Genomic DNA, 27,720 nt, shown 5'->3' with positions numbered 1-27,720 from the left:
CTCGCAATTTCTTTTTTGAGTCATAAGCATCCTTTCATATATGATATGTTTAATGTGTGCCAGCATATTTGATGTAAGCCCAATTGAAGTTCTAATCGAACTAAGTGCGTGCATATGTATGTATATGTAGCAAGCATGCGTAATTATGTATTCACATATTTACGTATGTATGTAAATGGCAACCGTGGTGTGATGGTAGCGTGCTCCGCCTGCCACACCGTATGCCCTGGGGTCGCACTCCGGGCAAAGCAACATCAAAATTTTAGAAATAAGGTTTTTCAATTAGAAGAAAATTTCTCTTAGTGGGGTCGTCCTCGGCAGTGTTTGGCAAGCGCTCCGAGTGTATTTCTGCCATGAAAAGCTCTCAGTGAAAACTCATCTGCCTTGCAGATGCCGTTCGGAGTAGGCATAAAACATGTAGGTCCCGTCCGGCCAATTTTTAGGGAAAATCAAGAGGAGCACGACACAAATTGGATGAGAAGCTCTTCCTTAGATCTCTTCGGAGGTTATCGCGCCTTACATTTATTTATTTATGTATAGAGCAACATAGGTACTTTCGTACAAAGCTGTCGCAACCACTTTTTTTGTTCATTTGACTGCTAAAACGGTCAATTACGAATCAACGATTTGTGCGCAGTTGATTCAACATCTTGTTGCGATGGATAAAAATTAACAGAAATTTCTGTTAAATTAACCCGTACTTCGGTTGATTTTACCAGTCTTTTTCTTTCAGTGTATAATGCAAGCAGTAAATAAATAAAAAATTCTGCGGACGAGCGGGTTTAGATTTTTTAAATACGCAATGCGGATTTTATTTTTTAATTTTTGTTATAATTTCATTCTATGAATTTTGCATAAATTTTCTTGCAATTTGCTCTCTTGATATATGCAAAGTGCATATATGGCTGAAAAACTCTGCGAATTGTATAAGTATAAACTCCACTCCATATTTATTTTAAGCAGTTTGTTGCTTTCATATTTCTATTTAAATTTAAGTTATCGCCTGTGGCTACGGTTGACTTAATGTTCTTCTCACGTCAGCACGACAACGATTGGCGTACGTCGAAATTTGCCATTCTCTATAACTATCACACCTAATTAAGCACGCTTAGCGTTGCGTTTCTAGTGTCAACAGGTATTAGATAAACAATGTTTAAAATTTTCGTATTTTCTCGAATTTTTTTCTTTGGTTTGTTTATCACTTTATCCTTCAAGACTGACACAACTTAACAGTTATTTAGCACTAAACTTTTTCGAAATACTTATTTAAATTACGAATGTCCAAAATATGGCTCACAATAACATTAATTTAGCCACATTTAGCTCCCTACAACAAACTACTCGATTTCGGCTTTCATTTACTGCTGACCGGCCTATTGCATAGCCATATTTGTTTAACTGTAGCTCCTTCTTCCTAGCATTTATAATCTTCTTATCGGCCTCGAGCTTGCCCATCCTTGCTTTATACTAAGCTCTAAGTTTTTTTGAACACAATCATGCGTACATATGCATTATCTTGTTGCTCGTTAATTAACGTAAAAACCACTACCAATAAGATGATTTTACTTTTACCTAGATAGTCAGAGTTTTTAGTTTTGGTGGCCACTGATTTATAACCAAACAATGCTGTTTTTTCTAAAACTGTTTGTTGTGGAGCGGAGTTGTGAAATGTAGGGAAATCTTAACCATAGATAGGCAAATGGTCTACACTAAAAATGCACTAAAACTTCCTTTAAACTAATTTATTAAAAATGCTAACGATATTAGGGGGTCATATTTTATAAATCACTTTTGGTATCAAAATAGAACCTTTGAGTGCGGTTGTTGGAAAAAACAAAGTTTATTTTATTGAACGCATATATAACATATAGACATATTTAAGTTAAACTCTTGTAAGTGCAATGATTTTTTATGGCAATGCAAAGTGCCCATCTATATTACCGCACAAAAATGATTAACTTAAAAGCTTGCTATATAATTGCCATTGTTATCAATACGGGACTTTGCTGATGTTGCCGGTTGCTTGTTGTTGCTTGTTTGTTGTCACCAACCATATGTAATAACTGTGGCACCACTCTGTGTTGTTGTTCATATATTTACATGCAGCGGAGTAATAATAAATGTACTGAACGCTCGCTTTGAGCTATAAATCATTTTTGGGTTGTTGTGGTGCATTTTTGTTGTGAATAAACTTTGGTTTTTTGTTGTTGTGTTTTGCTTTTTGTTTCAAATATAAAGTGTTAATTGCTTAACGTTTTACCTCTTTTTATATAGGTATGTACCTTGACTCATAGGCTACGAGCATGTGGTGGTGTGTGTTGAGAAACAGATAAAATATATCTTTTATAGCAACTTGTTGATTGGAGAGTGCATAGTGATAGTTAAGTATATGATAGCGATTCATGTTGTTTCGTTGATTTTCCGATAAATGATGCATATACATACATTGTAAAGACTTTCCGTCAGTTCTTGTCAAATTCAGTTTGGATAAAAATCGGATTCGGCGTTGTGCGATCTTCAATGTCATTTTTATTAGAGCTTTCGGTACTTAAATTTTAAAACATGAGATCAGCAATATTTTGATAGTTTGTAAAGTGATCAAACGATAAAAAATTTCAAATACATCTTTTTTTTTCAAATGTATGGATATTTTTTCACTTCATCCTTCCACCGAACAAGAATTCTCAGTTAAATAAATTTTTTTCAAACAACAAAAGTTGATAAGAATTGAAGCCAAATATTACGTCTATCCTAAGTCCAACACATAACACTGAAGTGAATTTGACTATTACTCACTGCAGTAGAAACGTTACAATAAAAATCCTACTAGCCATAAAATGTTAACAAATCGTCACTTTTTTTATTATTGAATATGATTGAATCAAAACGATTTTTAATTTCTCACGTGATAACTGCTTAATGGCGCAGTCATATATATAAAACCATAAAAAATTTATTAAAAATTCTAGCAAAGAAACGGAAACTCAAAACAATTCATTAAAAAAAGTATGTGTAAAAACTTTAAAGCAAATTGTAGATAATAAACAGAAGTGTTTATACATTTGTATGTATAGTTTTACAGCACTAATTATACAATTTGTTGTTTGTATTATACATATATACATATATCATGTGTGTAGGTGAGTGAGCGCCTGTGTTTATGTTTGTTTATCTTGGCTACCGCCGACACTGTCGTGAAGGTTTTTATGAAGACCCAGTTTGTGGCTACTATTATATGCCGTAAAATTGAGAACCACTAAAGTGTGTGTGATGTTTTAAAGCACAAGCATTCAAAAAACAGGAAAATAGAGGGAAATATAAAATACGTTTGTATATACATATAGCGTATAAAGTAATAAGGAATCAAAGTTGAAATGGAAATTACATGTTACAACGTTGTAAAAAAAATTCTATGAATTTTATATGAAATTCGAAAATTTCAAAAACTTTTTAAAAAAAAATTCGAGAAAGATTTTACGCCAAATTCGAACTTTTAAATAAAAACTGGTTTCATTAATTTGCAAGTTCTACATAGATCTCCCAAAATTTCATTGATTTAAATTTTTTTTTTTGCAAAAACTCTTTGGAAAAAAATCTAAAATTCGAAAAAAAATTTACGAATAACTCAAAAAAAAATTTTCGAAAAAAGTTTTACGTAAATTTCGATTCAAGACCAGTCTCACTAATGTACAAGTTATAGTTCGCATTGCTTTTTGACAATTTCTTTTCTGAAGTGTGTTTCAGATTCCATAAAAAAAAAATTACACACTTTTCATGGAGGAAAATCCAAAACACACTTTGGAAAGAAAAACTGCATACTGAAAAAATTCAAAACACTCAAAATAAAAAGTTCGAAATTTTCTTCAAATTTTCAAGTGTTTTAGAGTTTGGTTTAACAGCTTCAGTTATAAAACTCGTGAAAGTCGTTTGCTTAATTGTCGAAAATAGCGAATATGGATTAAAATGACGAATTATTATAAAAATTATCACTGACAGAAAAAGCCGCTGTTGTATATTATTAAGAGCAAAAAAAAAAAAAAAACATTTTGCAAACATAGCTTTCTGTGGCACGATATTCTTAAGAACAAAATAATGAACGCCGTGAGCATAAGTTTTTCTTCAAAATTTGCTTATGAATTTGCATCATATTTATAGCTGTTTGTAGTTTAAATAGCCAATGGAATCAGTTCTTTTAACAGAAAGATCAGTAAGATTGTTTGAAGCAGCGTCTGCCATTTTAAATGAATATTGTTAACTTGAGACCACCAGTTTTTCTTCTATTGAAATGACCACAAAAGTTTGTCATCTGGATATAAACTCCGTTGATTTAACCATAACGCGATCAATTTTACTGAACAATTGTTAATTCAAGAACAACAAACTGACTTATTTTGTTTTGTTGACTTCCGACAGCGTGGATAAATGGCGTACATTGGAACGATTTTCCGCCATCAAATTTGGTTTCGAGACAAACCAGTTGCGGCGTTGTGCAATCCTCAGTGTCGACTTTCGTTCTGATTTGTTGTTGTCGTTTTTCTTGTATTTATAGTTCGTAGGTATTGTCAAAATGGATGCTTGTGTATATTTATGTGTATGTGCTGTGTGTTCATTCAGAACCGAGGGTGGGCTTTACTGATCGATTTGTGTGGTTGACTGAGGCAGGTAAAAGGCAGTAATTATAGTTTGCCTCGAAATCAAATTTGACAAGGGATGACTGAAAATCGTTCCAATATACAACAACAAACTTGTTGATTTTACTATAGCTTCATTTTTTGTGGTGTAGTGTGAAATTTGTCTTTTCTATATTTATAAAGTTTTATTTTTTTATGCTTCAAGGCATGTAGAGCACCATTGATTAAAATTTTACCAGTTTGCCATTACTAAAACCCATCAGCAATCAGCGCATTTTCTTATCAAAAATTTTGTTCAAAAGATTATTTGGTAAGCTTATAGCGCGCAACAGGCGACGAGCTAGCGCCAGTCAATGTTAATGCCATGCGGAAAAAAACTTTCGTTTCGACTTTACCTGTATCCATGTATTTAAGTGCACTTGTATGCATATATATTTTTTATGCATTTGACACGATTATTCATAGTTTAATTTTCCATAAAAGCTTCATTGATCAGGGGCAAAAACGAGTAGGAATTTTTAGCGACGTCAAATGACTAAATCAAATAAATATATAAAAAAAATGCTTAAGCTTATTATTAAAGTATGTGCCATATTGAATTGTCTTAGGCTACATTAAAATTTTTTATAAACCAGAGCTGGGCAGCGTAGTCCGGTTGGTCACTTTCGCGGATACATATCTTACATATACACTCGAGAACAGAAGAATGCCTCTATTGTACAGTGATACAAAGTGCGATTTTGCATCAGCCTTCGAAGCAAAAACTCGTAATAGACAGTTAAACCATTGGTGTTAAGCTGTGCGTGTACTTATGCCTACTGGTATAAGTAAAGTTCCCTGAATCTTGCTATTTATTCACAGAGATCAGAAGATCGCCAACTTTTGATAGAGAAATGTCCAATGAAAAAAGAAATTGTAAAAGGTTTTAATTTCCATGTGGGCATTAACTCAATACGATAATGGAATGCGTCACAGCACGCAATAAAACTACAAATATTATGACAGCAATAAAGAAGGTACAAACAAAGTATGTACAAGCAAATGGGTGGTAGATACAATAATGTGGCTTGTAACTTTTATTTGCTCCATAAAAAATATGCTGCGGATCGACGTAAAGCCGTAATCTTTTGTAGAGCATAACATCGCATTGCACACTGCGTTAATGGCCAATAGAGAACATCCGCTCAAAATGCTCCCTCTATCTTCGAATAGCTCTCTGTGGAAAACAATAACATATTTTTGCCCCCAATTGGCTCCTAACAACAAATCAATCGATTGTTTTTGAATAATATGGAAAATTAGCACATCATCCCCTGTATTGCATTGACTTCGCTAGGAGCAGGCTCCAGTAGCTCTCCATGGCACACAACAACATCCTTTTGGCTCTTAACAAAAAAAAAAAAAAAAAACTATTTTCTTAGGAAAACCAAAAATTAAGACATCATGCTACAGAATTTCCAAATTTAATTGATATTTTGGTTCCATGACAGTTGTTGTTGTTGTGTTATTTTGCAACTTTGTTAGAAATGATTTCGGCTGCTTAACAATTTTGTTTAGTCTTAGCATAAAGCCGAGATCCATTTCATATTCATTATCTGTTTGTATACCAAGAGAGTAGTAAATATTAAAACAAAACAAAAAAATCAGTTTTTGGTTTATTTTTTTCATTTTTATGGGGATGACTGCAATATAAAATGAGAGCGGAGAAAAATCATAAATATGATAATAACCAGTTACCCAAATAAGCAGTTGCTTTCGACTCAGTCTATTTAAAAACGCCGACGAAAGTATTCTCTTTGAACAAAACTAATATAAGAAATAAACAAAACGCAGTAGTTGTGTGCAGAGTTGGGCAATTTTCGAATACAATTTACACGGCATTCTCCGATTTGCTTCGGGGTTGATATATGGCTATTTCTAAAACACTACGGTACTATGAATGACTATTTTTGGAACATTTCGAGGTAATTTTTTTTAACATGTCGCAGCTTTTTCTGGATTTCGCGATGTTTAGCTGAGTGCAGATTTCTAGCTTACTTCAGGATACTATCTGAACCATTTCTGGACTGTGTTCGTTATGAGACTATTTTAAATACTTCAGTACTATTAAAGGGCCATTTCGGGTTTGTTTAAGCACCTTTTCGAGGGATTTTTCTCTGAAATATTTGGATTTGTGTGCTCTCATTTCGAGATATATTCGGGATTGTATGAAGGTTATTGCACTGTATTATCTCGAAACTGTTTTCAGGATCATATCGAAGTATAGTGCAAAACTTGTATGCTGCTTTTTCTTCGTGCGGGCGGGACCACGGGTAAGGACTAGTTGTGAATCATATGGTAGTCAATATTTAAATGTTTGTGTAAAAGTTAAAAATGTGAAACTAAATCGTTTAGAAATTTTCGATATTTTGACACTTAATAATTTATTTGTTTGTTTTCCCCCAACTCTGCTTGTCTGTTTATAAACACGATAGTGAGAATGCGCGAGAACAATGCAACTGTTGCTCAAAGATATACAATAAGAAAATGTGTATCTGTATGCATAATAAAAACATATTTGAAAGCATAAATATGTAAATATTTATTTAGTAACGTTGTTATGTCAAGACTACAATTGTTTTTGGTAGCTGCGCTTCACCGGTGATGTTAATACTGTTAAAGGCGCATTTTATGCTACTGATTTGATTATTTCGAAACGCGAAAAACAAATATAGATGTGTAAATATGTATGTAATTCTAAAAGAAATCGTCATACATGTCAAATAGTCTGATTTTTGTGTAGAAAACAAATAATCTCAGAAAAAATATGTGTTGAAAAATTCTTAGGTGAATGCACCTTAAGAAGCCAGTTGTGTTTGCTAAGAAATTTTGAGGGAAACAGGCAGCTAGAGCGATAAGTTCTAGTTGATACATTAAAGCGAGATATATTTTATCTAGAGTGTGCAGTAGCTAATCTAGCAAAAGATAAGACGGACACATAAAACTTGATTTTCTATGTAGAGTTTTAGAATTTGAATATCGCTTTATGACTTTAATTTAATTAGGTAAAATCAGTGATAGGCAGCAGAAATCCGTGTCATAAAAATTTTATAAGGGGATACATATTTTATTTGGTAATTACTTTGATAATAAAATATGTGCGTCGCATTTATAAGTACTTAAGCAAAGAAGTTTCTTAAATAAAATATGAAAGATCTAGAAAACAAGGTAGTCGAAACTAAAATTATAATTTTTTTTTTTTTATATTTATAAATTTTTTTCACAAATCAGGTTCCGTTGAACGAGCCTTAAAATATTCCACGCAATTTGTATTTAAAGCATAGAGTGCTAATACTTACAAACAAATTACAAAGCGTACAGCAGGGCATTCATATGGCGGAGTGGATATAGGCATATCTGCCTTTACACCAGTATGAAGTTTGAATGTTGAAGATATGGAGTTTCAAACTCAGCTCCCGAAAGGCTGGCTGATGGAAAGCGAAATTCAGAAACACTTCCTAGTAACTATTGCCGTGTGTAAATTTTGTAATATTGCTGTAATATCTATAACGAAAAATGTATAAAACAATACGAGCTTGTCTCGCTAATTTAATACATTTATCTTTTGTGTAGTAAAGGATCAAATAAAAAAAATGAAATAAAAAATAAAAACGAAAAAAAAATCGAAAACTTTTGAAGTGAATTTTCCGAACCAATAGTGACAGCCTTAATTTAAATCAAATCTCTACAAGACAAGTAACTAAGCTTTTTAATATTACTCAAATTTAAATTTGATCTAAACTAACCCACTGTGACATGTTTGCAAAATACGACGCCTGCATTTTAAAAAGCCACCAGATATACCAGAAACGTAACAACCACAAATATACGTCAACATTGTATTTATAAAATTTATTTTAAATATTTAAATATATTTTTTTAGCCAATTTTAATTTTGAAAATGCTTTGCTCTTCAGTTTGTGTACCACATCTTCACTAAAAATCACCACAACAAGAACAACGACAGTGAATTTTGCTGTTGCTTTTATTTATATATACATATATGTATGCACATACAGCCACAAAATTTATTTATAGTCATGTCTCATGCTGTGAATTTACTTGTTATGATGATTTATGTATATATTTTTAAAAACCAAAGCAAAGGCATAAATAAGAAACATTGAAAAGCGTATGGCATCAGGAAGAAACGAAACAAAATTACAAAAAATTAAATAAAGAATTCACACATACATACATGCGAACTGAAATATTGAAAATGGAAATATTGCAAAAAAATATTATAATTTTTTCGAGTATAAATGTAGGTAATTTTTTCATATACATTAGGGTGGTGCTTGTAAGTCAAATAACACCCTTTCTCCATATCAAATGAGAGATTTTAGCCGATAGCCCCACGTGCATTCTAGCATCCTCTTGCACGCCCACAATGACGCAGGTTTTTTGTTTGCTCTTTCTTCCACATGAAGTTTCAATACAACTTACTAGCTAGTTCAATTCCTAAATATTTTGTGCTGTATTTTTTTTTTTGCAGGGTTACCTTTCCAAGTTTAGGTTTTGTCCAACTAGCGACCTTATACTTCTATGTAGACTAATTGTTTTTTTCCGCGTTGGCGGCTTAGCTGACTCCAAATGTGATGTCTGATCCATTAGACAGCTGATTGTTGGTAGACATCTGCCGCTTATGATGACTGAAACGTCATCTGAACACGCCGCGAGTTTGACTCTCCCTCTGTCGAACAGCTAAACAATTGATTTATGACCACACTGAAAGAAATGGTGCTAGTAAAATCAACAAATCGGTTCTGTTGTTCTTGACTTAACGCAGATTCGGTGAAATTGATCGAATTACGGTTAATTCGACCGAGTTCTTTGTCAAACGAACAAATTAGTTTAGCAATTTCAACAGAAGAGAAATTGTCGCTCTTAAGTTAACATAATTCTCTAAAATTGACAGATTCGTAATCAATCTAACTGATTTTTCTGTTTAAACAACTGATCTTACAGGTCAACAGCGAACAACAGTCAATACATGAGCAAATTTCAAAGAGAATTTTATGCTCACTGAGCTCTCTACTTTGTACTTATGACGATGGTGCCACTTGTTTAAAAAAAATACCAAAATAAGAAGTAGTTATCAAATCGAAAAAACACACAAAATGGGAAAACAACAAAAAACTAGTTTTTCAGTTATCAATACAAAACGAAAAAACCCCTTTTTGAATTTACTGTGCAAAAAATTATGAGATACCGGGACACCTATTTATGGGGTACAATTTTGCAACTTCTTGTCCAAGCGAAATACAAGTTTGCGCCCTGTTGTTGCCAAAGTTTTGTTTGAACGAACAGGATTTTTCCAAAGTTAGTAATATTTTGTTCAAGTTTTTACGAATTTTTACTCACGCCAACAAATTTAATAAGATAATAAAAAACGTTCTTTTTTAATGTTGATGTTTCCGACAACATAAAAGTTTGAGTTGTTTTGGAATCGTTTCAACTTAAAGTGTTACCAAAATTAAACTTGCCGAATTACATGTAAAGTTACTCCAGTGGTGAGTTACCTTCTAGCGATTTGATTCTTTACTTTTCTATAACTTACAAGTTCTATATTTAAAATGTTATGTCAAACATTTATACAAGTTTTGTTCGAAACAATTAAGTGTGACAACTACATGCGAGAGAAGAAATTGAGAATGAGCTGAGCTGCAAGGGAAAGAATTGAGAATCAGTTTTGTGACTACTATTTTCATTTCTATTTGCAAAGCGAAGTTCAAAACTATAAATTAAATTAATTATAAAATATAAAATTTGGTGAAAGTGCGTTTAATAAAACAAAATAATAAAGTGTATAATGTTTAATGTGTGCCAGCATATTTGATGTAAGCCCAATTGACGTTCGGTTAGTAAGTGACATCGTGGTGTGATGGTAGCGTGCTCCCCCTGCCACACCGTATGCCCTGGATCCACACTCCGGGCAAAGCAACATCAACATTTTAGAAATAAGGTTTTTCAATTAGAAGACAACTTTTCTAAGCGCGGTTGCCACTCGGCAGTGTTTGGCAAGCACTCCGAGTGTATTTCTGCCATGAAAAGCTCTCAGTGAAAACTCATCTGCCCCGTAGATGCCGTGCGACGTCGGCATAAAACAAGTAGTTCCCGTCCCGCCAATTTGTAGGGAAAATCAAGAGGAGCACGACGCAAATCGGAAGAGAAGCTCGGCCTTAGATCTCTTTGGAGGTTATCGCGCCTTACATTTATTTATTTATATGGTAACATAGGTACTTTCGTACAAAGCTGTCGCAACAACTTTTTTGTTCATTTTACTACTAAAACGTTCAATTACGAATCAACGATTTGTGCGCAGTTGATTCAACATCTTGTTGCGATGGATAAAAATTAACAGAAATTTCGGTTGAATTCACCCGTATTTCGGTTGATTTTGCCAGTATTTTTCTTTCAGTGGACCTTCCACAGCGTTAATGAAAATATCCCAACCTGCGGCGTTCTTCTCTTCATAGATTTCGTGGCCTCGCATTGGCTTCATTGCGACATGATTATAGCATAAGGTCAATCCAATTTGTTAAGGCCGGATATGCTTGAATCGTGTTGAGACTGTTCATGATTGCTTACCTCGAGACAATGTTGAAAGCCCCGACAATGTCCGGAAAAATACCTAGGGAGTGTTGATGGTGTTCCCGGACTTTCTCTATATTCATGATCAACCTATGCATTGCTGTATAGCAGGCATGCTTAACCAACGAAACGATATCATTTCGTTACGATAATCAACGTTAATAAACGAAACGAAGTCATTTCGTTTCGTTTATTAACGTTAAGATCGTCAAATTAACGAAATGATTTCGTTTCGTTTTCTGCCATATCAAAACGAAATCAAATCGTTTATGTTGATTATTAATTTCAAACTATGCTGGCAAAGCTGATTGATGGCGGAGTCATTAAAGGTGAAAGCATTAGCCAAGCTGATTGCAACTTTTCTCATGAATTTTGACAGTACAAACATTTCTCAGAGTATTTTTGACATTACCACCAACGAATTACACAAACAAATTACATAGAGTTTGTGTGTGTATGTGCGCTCGTTGTTGCCACCTTACGGCTTCACCATGGCTATAGCATTGCCAGCACAATTCAAACATAAAGTATCACGTTTTTGTTAACGTTTTTAACGTTAACGAAAGCTTTTCGTTTCGGTTAAAAACGAGATACAATTTATCTTGATAATTTCTTTATCGATAATATTTCGAAGTGTTTCAACGGAAACTGTGGAAATTTTTTGATAAACGATTAGCTTAACGTTAAGGTGCATCCCTGCTGTATAGACTGTCTTGCTTTTGGTGTAAGCACGTTGTGCTGAAGAGAACAATGCTTCATCATGACTATGTCAAACAAATAGGTCTGTAGTTTTTCGCGTGCAAATTACGGGCTCTTTCCTCTATCGATATGAAAACTACTCGAGCTTTTCTTCAGTTCAGTTTTATGCAAACCTTAAAGTTCTGATATAAGCCATTTTACAATCGTTCCACCTGCCCTCCGCAGCATAGCAGGGAATTAAAATAAATCCAAAATGTTGCATGATAACCATGTACATAGGCTTCCTTTTGCGGCTTTGCGAATTCATTAATTTTACTGATGATTATTTCTGCCACATCATTGCCTTCAGCAGCAAGTTCATGTTGCGTACTCATGTTTTAATTAGTTGCAAACAACATTTTAAATGCACTCTTGGCAGCCGTTTTTAATTTTTCATTATGCTATATATATTTATTAGTAAAAGCAGACATACAGCACTACAATGTGGCTCAAAGTTACCTTTGTAGCTTTTTTGTCAATTTGTGTTTTTGTAAATGTGTATGCGCGTGTACTGTGGGATGTGTCTCAGCAATTTAGTGCGTTCCATTTTAGTTGCTTTTGTTATACAATTTTCGATTCTCCATTTCGTTTTAAATTATTTATTTCACAGGCTGATATAGTTTGACTGTTGTTGTTGTTGTGCAGTCACAAAGCACTGTAATTAACTTCATGCCAAGCATTCATTGGCATTTGATGTATGCATACAAATATACATTTGTGTGTAGTGTATATGTTTGTGTACCCAATAAACCACATAAACAAATTCTCAGAGCTTAGCACCCGAAGCATAGTTCAACGCTTCAAACTAAGCAATTTATATTTATTCAAACTTATTCTGCCAGATTAAGCAGGCTGTGAAGAAGACTTCTTCTTGTTTGAAATGTTCTCGAGAAAACTAAGTTTTCTTATTTGAAAACTTGTCAAAATACCATGTTAAATATGTTATGTTTGAGAACTAATGTTAGTCCGTTGAAAAATAGTAGCTCTATAGACACTTTCAGTCGCCTATGCACTGGCTTCACTGACCGAGCATTTCAACCTCCCCTAGCTTATAAAAAGTAAACTAAAATGTTTATTGGGTTTTGTACAAACTGACTTGTATTCGTTCTTTTCCACCATTCGACAATCGCTGTCATATGCCGCTGACGTTTTCTACGGCAAGAGCTATCAAATATGGCGACCAGTCACACAAGCACCAGTCATATTGCATTGGCAAATCATCTTGGAATCGCGAAAAGTTTTTTAATTTATTTTTATTTCTTTTTTGTTTATTATTTTTTGTTTTATTTAGCTACGCTTCATTGACTTTATTAAAAAATGCGTGCAATATTGATTTTGACGTTCCACTTAGTTTATGCTGCGTTATTGTATTCCCGTTTGACGGCTGTTGTTGTGCTTTACGTTATTGTTGTTGTTTTTTTTGCCTATTTATACATAAGCTGCTATAGCTGATAAACCTGTTGAACAGCTTTACTTGTTTAGCAACATAAAATTGTGGTTATGCTGATGCTTGAATGCTTCTATATAGGCTATTTCTAATGCTTCTGCAACATGTTGCGCGTGGTTATTTAAAGCTATACAATTGTTTCCAGCTATGTAATACATATCTACATATTTATAATTTTGAATAAAATAGTTATTTTTAGGTGGCATTAATACGAAATTAAGAGATATTTTTTTGATCTGTTTACACTAACAAAACAGTTTCCTGAAAACCAGGAAAAAAGCTACTAAAATAAGGGAAAACGGGATATTTCGCCATAGAAAATCTACCCCAAAAGTGGACCAGTAACTTTCTTAAAAGTTACTGCGAGCTTTATTTAGATCTATTGCGCTTGACCTTTCATCCTATTACTATATGTGGATGCTTTTAATGTATTTTAGTACATGCTTTTCACTCCAAATCACGAAGGGATTAAGAGTCACGCCACCTAGACCTAACCTCTGCTTTGTCAGAGCGACACATTCCCAGAAAATGTGAATCGGCGTTTCATCCTCCAGCTCACAAAAGTGACAGATTTGGGTGTCGGATAGATTTAACTTACTAAGATGATATAGTATACTACAGTGTCCCGTATAGTATTCAGTGAGAGTTCGTAGGTCCTCTCTGCTTAGTATAAACAATTCGGCCTGTCTTTGCACTTGACATTCAATCCAGGGTTGCTTGAACTACTTTGCTGTCAAGTTTCTTATGGTTTCCCTAGTGTGTGCCGTTATGTGAGTCCACAGAAGGGCTCTGAACCATAGAACGCTGCTATAACACCCTGCTTGGATAAGTAATCTGCATGTTCACTACCTTTATGTTTTTGATGCCCGGGAACCCATCCCAACATAACCTTGTTAATATGGTTTCCATATTCTCCTATGTATTCATTCAATAGCTTAGAAGTAATTGTGTAAGACTGCAGGGCAGACAAGGCTGTCTGGCTTTCTGAGATAATAAGCATACTCCTCGAGGGTAAGCCTCTTCGTAGACATTTTCTACCGCAAACTTTTATTGCATGGATTTCTGCCCTAAATAGTGGGTATTGATTTTTTGAAGTTCAGCCCTTAGATGCCTGCTCCTGTTTTTCCGTCATCAAACAACCATACGTGAACCAGACCGCCGAATTAGGGTCGGTATATGGATATACGTACCTACATAACTCTTTCATGTACATATATATTGTCAGAAATATTCAATCAAGTTATCTTAATACAATTGAAGAAAAATTTATAACAATTAGGCACATAAGCACTACCTATTAAGCAGTTCGCTACCACCTGTAACCAAATTTTGAAATATTAAAAAACCCAAATTTTAGAATATTAAAAATTTTAAACTAAAACACGTGAAAAAACTCGTTTGTTTCCCTCAAAAAATAAAAATGAAACTATCTTTTCACTCTCCTGGTTGAGTACAATGCATCACATTCAATACACATCTTTCTTTTGCATTAGTGCGTGACTAAATGCACGCTAAGCACCCACTGTCCATTTGACAGCTGTCACTTTGACACTTTCGTAATTCGCAATCTACTGACAATTCACCACAAGGTCAAGCCGATGGATCTTACTGTGTGAGAGGCGAGACAAAATCGAGACCGCCTACATATAAGTTCATCTCTACAACAAAGCCATTATTTGAAGACTAACTGACATACAAATACATTTTGACAGACAACTGTCAATGCCGTCGAAACTAGATACATACATACACACACACACGTACAACACAACACAAAAATGCACAACAATATCAGAACAAAAGTAAATAAAAGAATTTACAGCAAGAAAAAAAATATAAAAACATAATTGTTTCAGTGGAAAAAGACGAAACCAGAAATACTTGTGGTGTGTTGCGGAGATTTTAAGCAGATTATAGGTTAAGCGCGTAAAACAATAACAAAAGCAGCAAAAACAACAAGAAGTTTACCATGCACAGCGGGAAGTGCATCGAAATGAAAACAATCAGAAAAGAACAAAATTTTTAATGCTAAATAAAGTAACGATGCATACAATGTAACTACAAAAATAGTTGTTGGGAGATATTTTACCTGCACCGCAGAAGGCAAACAATGTACTTGTAAGCAGATGCAGATCAACTACCTGTATACATATTATACACGGATGTGTGTAGTAGTAAGAGGGCTACAATACCCCAAAAAAACAAAGGACAATATTAAAAGGTGCTGGGTTTTAGTTGTATTTTTTGTTGTATTGGCATGGAAATCAAAATGTTGTGCGCAAAAATGTTGATTCGTCATGCAGCAAGCATGACTAATAGACTTACTGATGGAAGTGCTGACATACAAGTTGTCATTGAAAGTACAAAACAGCGTAACTCGTGTACTAGAAATATAGGAAGTAACGTTAGTAGCAGCATTATTTTGAAAGTGCAATTCAAAAGAATTTTAAGGCTGCCCATAAAAGCTATACAATTCAAAAGCTGTTAATAATTAACGTCACTAAAGCTCTTCGGGTCAATTTTGACCCAATCAGTAAATTTGTGATATAAAAATTTATAAACACACTAAAATATTTTATTAGAGCTGTCAAAGAATGGGAAAATTTGTCAATAAGAATATTCAGGAAGGAATTCTGCACAGAAACACAAAAAGTTATAATTTTTGTACAATACGTCAAATTTGAGCCGTAGACCAAATATGATCCCAATGTCATGAATACCTTTTTAGTTTAAAAAATAAATAAAAGTCACATTATATTGAAAATATTAAACGCAAATCTTTTCATTGATCAGATCAATTATTATTGATTAGGTAAAACGTTGATATGAATAACTTCAAAATTACACATTTTTGACTTAATTTCTTAGATTTACCATATATGCTTCTTTTACTACGAACTTATTTGAATTTGCGGGCGATTTTCACTTGCAACTCCACTGCCAAAAACAACAAGACCCAAAGAAATAATGTCACAAAAATGCAAGAAAATTGTAGAGTAAAAAAACAACAATAGATAAAATTGGAAAAAAGACGCAAACACAAAAAACATAATAAAACTGTGGAACTGAAACATTTTTGACAACTAGATAAGCTAGAGCCAGAGTTTGTTTTTGGCGCGGGAAAAATAACAGGGGGACTCATGTAACCGTATAAATGCCTTATAAAGTGTGTAAACGTATAAATTTATCTAGTTTACGCAGGAGCTGTCAAATTTTGTATGAAAAATCATTTACACAATTTGTGTAAATTTACGCGCATATTTCATTGTGTAAACGCGATAAACTCAAAGGAATGCAACCTTGCACACATTACAGCAGGTAGGTAGGTAGGTTGAACTGGCCGGTCCATGAGGACCTCACATAGACTGATTGAGTCCGTAGTGTTACCAGAAGTTTGTTTTAACGACCAAACTGAAAAACCCTATCAAAAACCAGGACCTATGTTATAAAATAACTCCGTCCTCTTGGCAAATACTAGAAGCTTCCTAGGACTTAAGCCACTTGCTGCTTCTAGATCTGACAGCTGTATCACTCCTAATAGCTGGAGTCTTAGCCTGGCAAGTGCAGGGCACGAGCACAGAACGTGCTCGATCGTTTCCTCCTCCAACCCGCACTTCCTACACCTGCTATCACTGACCAAGCCTAATTTAAAGGCATGTGACGCCAGAAGGCAGTGTCCAGTCAGAATACCCGTCATGAGTCTACAGTCCTCTCTTTTTAATGATAGAAGCAACTGTGTTAGTCTAAGGTTGTAAGACCTACACATAATCTTCGACACTTTACAGCCCCGCGCTTGAACCCACGCCTTTTCTGCTTGGTCGATCATGTGCACCTCTCGCATTCGCTTAATCTCGCCCAATCTAATTGGGACGTCTACGGAGCAAGCTTCAAGGGATGCGCCCTTTTTAGCTAATTCGTCCGCTTTTTCATTCCCATCTATTCCCATATGCCCTGGGACCCAATATAGATGTATGCTTCTCCCTGTCCCGATTCTCTCCAGAGACTGCTTACACTCTAACACGCATTTAGATGCTGTGCTATGCGAGATTATTGCCTTAATTGCTGCTTGACTGTCAATATAAAAGTTAACACGGTTGCAGCTTAAGCTATTCTCTTCCAGGGTTTCTACTGCTTTGGTTACGGCTAATATTTCCGCTTGGAAAACGCTACAGTAATCCGGCAGCCTGTAGAATCTGCTTAATTCCGGATCAGCGCAGTATACCGCAGACCCTACTCCTTCCACTATTTTGGAACCATCGGTGTACACATGTATCGCCTCGTCCGCCATTTGCGCACCCTTGCGCCAACCGTCCACCTCTATTGTGGCCTTAAGATCTCCCTCAAAGTGCAGGTAGGGAATCATGTAGTCTGTTCGTCTTGTGACTGAGGACGCTATACTACTATGGCCATATGGTCGGCGCTCAAGCTGCCCCGAAGCATCGAGCCTGGTTGCGGTCGTTAACGCTTTGTTCTTTGCTACCAGGTCTACAGGTGGAATGTGCAGAATGGCATACAGTGCAGCCGTCGGGGTTGTTTTCAGGGCTCCCGTAATGCAAAGCATCGATAGTCTGCATACCCCCTCTAATTTTTTGAGGTATGTTGTTTTTTGTGTGGCTTTCCACCAAACAAGAACTCCATAGTATAGAATAGGGCTTACAATCGCTGTAAAAACCCAATGAGAAAGAGAGGGCGATAGGCCCCACGTACACCCCAGCATTCTTTTACATGGATAGAGTGCCGTTGATGCCTTCTTGACCCTCTCCTCCACGTTGAGCTTCCATGACAGCTTACTGTCTAGGATGATTCCTAGATATTTTGTGCAAGGTTTCTCCTGTAAGGTCACCGCTCCTAACTTAGGCCTGGTCCAATTTGGGACCTTGTACCTCTTTGTAAACAAGACCATATCCGTCTTCTCCGCATAGACTTTCAGCCCGACATTAGATGCCCAGGTATGAATATCCCGAAGCGCCCGATCCATCAAAGAACTAATCGTTGGAAGGCATTTTCCACTTATGACAATTGCAACGTCATCTGCGTAAGCCGTAAGTTTTACGGGTCCCTCATCGAATTGCCTGAGCAGTTGGTTGATGACCAGTGTCCACAGCAGAGGTGATAGCACCCCTCCCTGCGGCGTGCCCCTGTCCACTGATTTCGTGGCCTCGTACAATCCCCATTGTGATGTAATCTTTCTGCAATTTAACATGCAGCCGATCCATCTGATTAAGGCAGGATGTACTTTAATGTAATTAAGACCATCCATAATCGCCCATTTTGCAACATTATTGAAAGCCCCGGCAATGTCCAAGAAGACTCCTAGAGCATACTCCTTATATTCCAGGGATTTCTCTATGCTTATTACCACCCTATGCAATGCGGTGTCTACCGACTTGCCTTTGGTGTACGCATGCTGTGTTGTGGAGAGCAGCTTTTCATCCACGTTGGACTTTATGTACACATCTATCAGCCTCTCAAAGGTTTTGAGCAGAAATGATGTTAAGCTAATGGGTCTATAGTCTTTGGGATACACGTGACCGATCTTCCCCGCCTTTGGTAGAAAAGCTACACGAGCAGTTCTCCAAGAGTGCGGTACATGATTCAGTCTTATGCACCCATCGAATATTATTTTAAGCCATTCCACGACCGCCCTACTTGAGACTTGTAGCATGGCCGGGAATATACCATCTGGGCCCGGCGATTTAAACTTAGAAAACGTCTTCACTGCCCACTCGATCTTGGTATCGGTCACCAAGCCCGGCACCACTAGCTCCGTGATCGAAGTGTGAGTGATGTCTGCTGGTTCTTCTAAACCGTCTCCCGATGGGAAATGTGTATCGAGAAGCACCTCAAGGGATTCCTCACTATCACGTGACCATTCCCCGTTCTCTTTCTTTATTAGTCCCTGGACTATGTTTCCCTTTGCTAGGGCTTTTTTCAACCGTGCTGTTTCACTGGAGCACTCTATGTCCGTACAGAAACTTTTCCATGAGTTTCTCTTCGCCCTGGTAATTTCACGCTTGTAGATCCTCAGTAGATCCCTGTACTCGTCCCGACACGCTTCGCTTTCCGCGGTCTTTGCGAGTTTAAACATTTCTTTTACCTGTCTTCTTAGAAGACTCAGCTCATTGCTCCACCATGGCGGCTTTGCTTTTCCTCTGAATCTTCTTAGAGGGCAAGCTTTGTTATACGCAGTCATAAGCGTCCTTGTTAGGAATTCATTCGACTCCTCCAGTTCCTCTACATTAGCAACCTCTTTGGGTTGTCCCAGTTTCGTTTCTACATGTTTCTGGAATTTAGTCCAATTCGTTGCTCTAGGGTTTCTAAAGGTTCCTCCCTTCTCTACCCTCTTTAGTGGGATGCTGAAGCTTATATACGCATGGTCGGAGAAGGATGGTCTATCGAGAACCATCCAATCATACCTTGATATATCACGCTCGGAGCTCAATGTAATATCCAGAACATTGCTGGATGTTGGACCAATGTATGTAGGAACATTTCCCCTGTTGGCTATCTGCAAATTGGTTTGCAGGATGTAACAAAATAGAGATTCGCCTCTCTCGTTCGTATCTGCTCCTCCCCACGCATTGTGGTGCGCATTTGCATCTGCGCCTATGACCAACCGCCCTTTGCGCCCTTCCTCCTGTACTAGCCTTTTGCATTCCATCGGTGGAACCTCCGCAGCATGGGCCATGTAGCAGGATGCCAGGATAAATGCCTGCTTATTCTTTTGCTCAACGGCCACCGCTACGAGATCCTCGGTGGTGTAATTAGGCAGCATATATGAATGCAGCTGTTTCCTTACCAATTACAGCAGGTATTTTCATCAGAAATCTCCAACATCAGCAAGTAAAGGCGTTTTAGTTTTGATTTTTCACTTAATCTTGGTATTTTTAAATTTGTATAACAATCAAAAAAATTTTTTTGGCAATAATACAGCTGATAAACAATCAAGTTTATCAAGAGTATTACTAGGTGCGTTCATATAACCGCGTGTGTAAATGGATATAATTTTACACCTTATAAGTTTATATGCTATCATGAGTCCCCCTAACATTTGTAGAAAACAAAATCTGCCTGTTGAGTTTTTAATATTCATACATTTATATGCGTTGGGCAAGTCCACGAAATCTTAATTTTTTTTTTTACAAAATTAAGCAGTTTTAAGAACTCAGTAATTAGTTTAAGGTATATCTAGAAAATATAAAGGCAAATTAAAAAAACAACATTCGAACTTATATCTTGTACTATATTTGCACACTTCTTATTCCTGCAGACCTATTTAAAGGGGTGCTCAAGAAATAAGGCATACGACAACAAAGTTAGTTAAAATTTTATCAGCTGTCGTCTTGAAATTACCTAAAATAAGTTAAAACTATTTCACTAGTGAATAACAATAAAAGACTGACAAGTATGTACAAACTTTTTCGTTCAAAGTTAGTACCCTCAAAAACTTAAACTGTCGGAGACAAACAACAAAAACGTGAAATAGTTACTCAATGTCGATCGATTGTTGTGTCGATTACTGTGACTGTGCCCTTTAACGAAGCTAAAGCGACTATAAGAATGTCATGATGATTTCGTTGTTATACCACCGAAATGGATTTTTTGTTCTTGGGAGCCAAACGACACCAAATTATGTTGATATAGGACATAGAAACCCATTAGACATTGGTTAACCATGGTAAGCAACGTCAAAACAAAAAAATTTGGATATCATTATTTTAAGCGCTGGATAATTGAGTATTTTTTCTGGACTTCCCTATGTCAAAATATAAATGCTCGCAATAAAAATTGGTAACACACTTGCTGTAATAAATATGCGAATTGCTACGCAAGCAGAGCAATACTACACGTACAAAAAAATTTATTAAAAAAAAAAAACAAGCATAAATAAATATGTGACTATTTCCAAGCATTCTACTTTTTATTGCATAGTTGTTGGTGGTAATAGTAATTTTTATTACCCTCAGTTGTGGTGTAAATACGATTACAAGTCATAACATAAACAAAGCTGAAACGCATTCATATCTACAAATGCAACATATGAATGCTTATGGGGTTTAGATAAAAATCAACAGAGTCATAAATTGATAAAATGCCACCTAGGTCGGGGCAATGTATCTGCAACATACAAAGGAAATATTAATAGGCACAACTTTGTGATTTTTATTTATTTTATGATAGTTCAAGAACACTGTACAAAAATAGTAGTAACTATGGTATTTTCCTATTATTATTTCATTTTTTAACAAACAAACTTATACTTGCACTTCAAGGATAAGAGTGATCACATATCGTTTATGGATCACAAGCATAACAATTTACTCAGTTTCAATTTTGTTGGTCAGCGAGATATTGTTCCTTATTAATATAGTAACTATGGTGACCATACGTCGCGGATTTTGATGAAATGTTCCAGATGTTACTAAATTGGAAGTAAGAAGAGAAAAAAACCGAAAATGTATTTTGACGACGATAAACTGTATAGAGAGCTGCAAAAGTTACTATCGATGTAAGTTTTGCAGTTCTGTAGATGCATTTGGCAGACCTTATGAGTGTTAAACTTCTGAAACAAATTGCTAGTTCACAGAAGTATGGGATGAGTCAGAAAAAAGTGGACAAAGATTCAACTGAAATTTAAATTTGATGATGACTACATTAAATGCGTTAAGTAACGTGACGTGTGAATCGTATATTATTTTAATCTTGTGCTTAAAAACATGCCAATTGTCCTTTTACCTCTCCCCTTCCTTCTCCCCTACATGTTTGATATTCCCCTCCACAACTTCGTTAGTAGAAGGGGGGGGGGCGGTTTTGAACAAGGCGTCCCGAATTGGTGTTCGGACGATCTGGTCACCCTAATAGTAACCCATCATAGTAAAACTTTTAATGCCATTGTTTCTCTTTCCAAAGCTTTCTCAAACACTTTCCCAAAAGCATCATAAAGTTAAACAAGTAAGGAAGGCTAAGTTCGGTGTAACCGAACATTACATACTCAGCTGAGAGCTTTGGAGACAAAATAAGGGAAAATCACCATGTAGGAAAATGAACCTAGGGTAACCCTAGAATGTGTTTGTATGACATGCATATCAAATGGAAGGTATTAAAGAGTATTTTAGAAGGGAGTAGGCCGCAGTTCCTTAGGTGGACGCCTTTTCGAGATATCGCCATAAAGGTGGGCCAGGTGTGACTGTAGAATTTATTTGTACGATATGGGTATCAAATGAAAGGTGTTAATGAGTATTTTAAAAGGGAGCGATCCTTAGTTCTATAGGTGGAAGCCTTTTCGAGATATCGCCATAAAGGTGGACCAGGGGCGATTCTGTAATGTGTTTGTACGATATGGGTATCAAATTAAAGGTATTAATGAGGGTTTTAAAAGGGAGTGGCCCTTAGTAGTACATGTGAAGGCGTTTTCGAGATATCGACCAAAATATGGACCAGGGTGACCCAGAATTACCATATTTCATCCCTTTTTTTGTATTTGGTATAGAATTATGGCATTTTTTTAATTCTTCGAAATTTTCGATATCGAAAAAGTGGGCGCGGTCATAGTCGGGTTTCGCCCATTTTTAATACCAAGATATGGTGAGCCGAGATAAGTACGTGAACCAAGTTTGATAAAGATATATCGATTTCTGCTCAAGTTATCGTGTTAACCGCCAAGAGGAAGGGCAGACGGTCGACTCTATAAAAACTAGGCGTGGCTTCAACTGATTTCGCCCATTTTCACAGAAAACAGTTATCGGAATAGATACTATGCCCTTACTAAATTTCACAAGGATTGCTAAATTTTTGTTCGACTTATGACATTATGACAGTTTTGTATTTTGTTACACCATATCATTACTGGAGTTGAATGTTAACATAATTTACTTATATACTGTAAAGATATTGAATTTTTTGCAAAAATTTGACTTTTAAAATTTCTTTTTTAAGTGGGCGTATTCGTCAGCCGATTTTGTCAATTTTTATTTAGCACACATATAGTAATTGGGGTAACTTTCCTGCAAAATTTCATCATGATGTCTTCAACGACTGCCAAATTACGGCTTGCAAAACTTTAAATTACCTTCTTTTAAAAGTGGCCGGTGCCACGCCCATTGTCCAAAATTTTACGAAGTTTCTATTCTACGTCGTAAGATCAACCTACCTACCAAGTTTCATCGCTTTATCCGTTTTTGGTAATGAATTATCGCACTTTTTCGGTTTCTCGAAATTTTCGATATCGAAAAAGTGGGCGTGGATATAGTCCGATTTCGCTCATTTTAAATAGCAATCTGAGATGAGTGCCAAGGAACCTAAATACCAAATTTCATTAAGATACCTCAAAATTTACTCAAGTTATCGTGTTTACGGACGGACGGACGGACATGGCTAAATGAATTTCTTTTTTCGCCCAGATCATTTTGATATATAGAAGTCTATATCTATCTCGATTAGTTTATGCCGTTACGGATTACCGTTATGCGAACAAAGTTAATATACTCTGTGAGCTCTGCTCAGCAATCTCAGACGGGTTGGGTTACAAACATGTTTAACACAGTGTGCAAATAATGAACTGAAAAATATATGAAGTGGAAATTGATGTCAATAGATAATAAAAATTATTAACTATACGTATAAAAAAAGTAAATAGGATTCTTAACTAATCTGTCGATTTTTCTGAATTTTATTTTAGATACGATCACAGAAACCCTACTACACAGCGGATCCCGAAGTCGACTCACTGGTAAGTACCATATCAAACATATTTAAAATGTGCACACTATGCATATGACGCATTTTGACCAACTGGTGAACAACGGTTGAGCACGATCTAGGTTCGTATCTTGCGCTCGCGAGATCAAGGCTCCAGTTTCTAGTATCTGCCAAGAGGACGGTGTTATTCCATAATAATAGTCCTGCTATCTAAGTGGAGTTTTTCCGTTTGGTCGCCAAACAAATTCTGGTAACACTTTGAACATACTTAGTTTATATGAGGTCTTTATTGAGCGGCCAGTTCAACCTAACCTAACGTACCTTAAATAAAAAATATTTAAGCCCGATCTTTAGACATAACGCCACAAAGAAAGCATCGGATACACAGTCAAAAGATAAAATTTAAGTCTAAAAGTTTTTTGGTCTATTGATTGGACCAAACCAAATTCGTTTAAAGATTAAACCGGTTTTCGTGAAAATGAGCGCACAGAGCTAGGTTTTAATTTTAAACCAGAGAAATACACACTTGTATTTAAAAAAGGTTTTGCAATCGCCTGCAGGTTCCGATTCAAAATGCTTTAGTAAGTGTAACCATTGTGGTTTTGTCTTAAAACCAGAAGCGTTTATATTATTTTTATATTTTTAAATTTTTTGGTTTAGTTTACAAGCTAGAAGCGACTACAAGTTAAATTTAAGTTGTCTTATACTTTATGGTTTTGTTGTAAAATAATTTTGAGATTTTTAACTTGTTGTTCAACAAAGTTTAAAATTTAAACCGAATAAAATTTAAAACGGCAGTAGTAAATCACTAGGATTTCATCTAAGCCCAACAAAAAGTTGTGCAAAATAATCTATGACTTTCAGTACTGTTAAAAATTGATTTTTTATTTTTGTATTTTCAGCAATAAGTTAAAACTTTGTGGTTTTGTCTTCCAACCAGAAGAGTCTACCAGTTTCTTTTTTGACTAGTTAAACTTTTCAGATTTGTTTTAAAATAGTTTAAATTTTAACTTATTTTAATTAAATTAAGTTTAAATTCTAAACCGAATTAAAATCAAAAACGCAGCAGAGGCAGAGGTTTAAAATTTAGTAAAAAAAAGTTTGAAAAATTCCAATACCGAGTAGTGATTTAAAATTCAAGCTAAAATTTTTAACTGTGTATTTACTTATAAAAAATGTAATAGTGAAAGAATTTAGGATATAGAAGAAAGCGCATGACTGATATTTATTAGGGTACCCTCGAGAGCTTCGGATGCTTTTTAGCATTTATTTGCATGTCGTGTAGGTGCAGAATTGTGGCAGTTTTGGATTTAGGGTGCAATGTATAGTGCACAGACGTACCTAAACAAAGAAAGCATACCAAGTTTTAACAAAAGGCTTCAATATGTTGCCCTCACACTTCATATGCTGCATATATATGTTTATAGTATAGCGCTGCAATAAACAAGTTCACCTTGACCTCGAATAAATCGCAAAAATTTAAAACACTAAACTGAAAACTATAAAAAAATGCAATGAAATAAACTTAGCTGTAAGCAAACACACAAATACATATTTAATGCACTATACATACCCTGTTGGGAAAATGTCTAGTTCTGAACTGGTGCATTCGGAACCATTAATAGTTTGTTCTCAATATCTTATACATGCTTTAAACTGGCGACTTAAGGCGATGTCCTATGAGGTGGAAATTGTCCTCCGCTGCATGACACTTTCTATCGAGCTAGTTCTTTTTTCGGACTTAAGGTCTAGTTCTGAAGTAGAAAGTTGTACACTAGTTACTGACTTTCCTACACGGTATAAACCACGCTGCATTTTTATTTATATTAGTATGTAGATATACATTTTCCAATTCAATTCAATTAGATGTGTAGCAGTCGCTGCTTTAACTGAGACTCGTTGTAAACATTTTTATTTGTTGCTTAAATAAATATGTCACAATTGATCGCCAGTCCACTGGAATAAGCGCAGAATTGGACTGCTGTGGGGCAGGTTTTATGCGCACGACAGTTGTCAAGTAAGTTCAATGTCATTGTAATGCTTACAATTTTTTTCTACTATTACAAAAACTTTTGCAAAAATTACAAAACAAATAAAAAATAATGAAAAAAGTAGAAAAAATAAATTAGAAAAAAAAACGAATGTTAAAATTTAAATGCAACACAAAATTATCATTCTTAATCTCAAGTGGCTTTGATCCGGCATGTCAAAGCAGTACGATGCATAAACAAATACAAAGTTGTGACGTAAAATCGCGCCGCATTCATTGTTAGGAACACACACACACACTAAGCTTATTTGCTTTTACAGCGCAATCTCACTGCCTGCCTACGAACAATGCAACAACTCTACAAGTATCTAGATACAATTGCACGACTGTGCCTCCAAAGAGGCTGAAACTTATGTAGGTATATACTTATGATCGTGCGGCCCACATACGCCATTCGTTTGTTGTTGGACATAAATGCAAAAAAAAAAAAAAAAAAAAAAACTATACACTTTTTCGACATTTACAATAATAAAATGTACATACATGAGAAAAAGAAGTTAAAAACAATCATTCCTCCAATAACTGAGTTGTTAGCTTATTTTATTGCCAAGAGTTTGACTACTAAATACAGCTGAGAGCTCAGCTTGTGCCAATGCGGGGTATTTGTTGTCGCTGGTATGCATGGTGCGGTAAATTCCTTGCTCAGCAAATAATAGTGTGTGGTGAAGGCTGAATGAAGCAAAAAAGAATTGAGAAAAAGTATTAAAAAAAACGCCCATGAAAAAATATTTACAAAATTAGTAATCATTCAGTACTGCAAAAATAAACGTTTCCCCTCTCTAGAGTATTAATATATGTACCAAAGTACTCACCATACAATAAATGTAGACAATTAACTACACTTTTTGAATATGAGAAAATAGATGTTTTTCGTTTAGATTGTTCAATTATCAGACAAGCCATAAGCTTGTAGTATTTTGAAACGATTTTGTATCTCTCCTTGGAAATTTCGTGTCAAAGGCAAATCGTTTTAGGTGTTGAGCTATTTTCAGGGAATCTTCTATTATATTTCGGAAAGCGCATACGAGAGAAACAAATAATATTCACATACATATGAAGTTATCTGCTCTTCAAAAATTTTTATCAAAAATATTTCCATAATCTTTTTTAATAAAAATAGTTTATAAAACGTAAGTAAGCAGCATTTCATATTTTCGATACAAAAAACACATATTTACTACAATTTTTTCATCAATTCTAGTCCTATTTCACATTTGTAGATTGGCAACACTGTTATCAACATGTGTAATGAATTTTAAACATTTTATTTTATTAATGCATGTAAAATCCCAGCAATATGTCAATATGCCACTATGCAACAATACACACCAGAGGCAGCTTCACCGCATGCAAGTCTAGTGCAAGTCTCACCGACTATACAAAAAACAGTAAAATTTAATCGTAAAATTTTTACTACATATACAGTCATACCAAAGCTTCTGCTGCATCTGGCATCTTTATAATATAACCACGAGCTGCTTAAGTGGCATGCCGCACTATTAAATTAAATGTAGTTTCATTGT

General features: G+C 35.4%; 1 protein-coding gene across 2 annotated transcripts in view; it reads left to right on the top strand.

Annotated features, from left to right (window-relative positions):
* The window catches only part of hth (homothorax), a 712,335-nt gene that overhangs the window by 118,321 nt on the left and 566,294 nt on the right, over positions 1–27,720 (top strand). For both annotated transcript variants that reach the window (XM_067760647.1, XM_067760646.1), the window contains exon 4: positions 24,128–24,178. In XM_067760647.1, coding sequence (XP_067616748.1) covers positions 24,128–24,178 — 51 coding nt within the window. The remainder of the gene's footprint in view (positions 1–24,127; positions 24,179–27,720) is intronic.

The sequence above is a fragment of the Eurosta solidaginis genome, chromosome 1, assembly GCF_040869045.1.
Source record: "Eurosta solidaginis isolate ZX-2024a chromosome 1, ASM4086904v1, whole genome shotgun sequence".
Classification (NCBI taxonomy): domain Eukaryota; kingdom Metazoa; phylum Arthropoda; class Insecta; order Diptera; family Tephritidae; genus Eurosta; species Eurosta solidaginis.
Note: the sequence above shows the minus strand (reverse complement) of the source record. Positions and strands in the feature narration are given on the sequence as shown.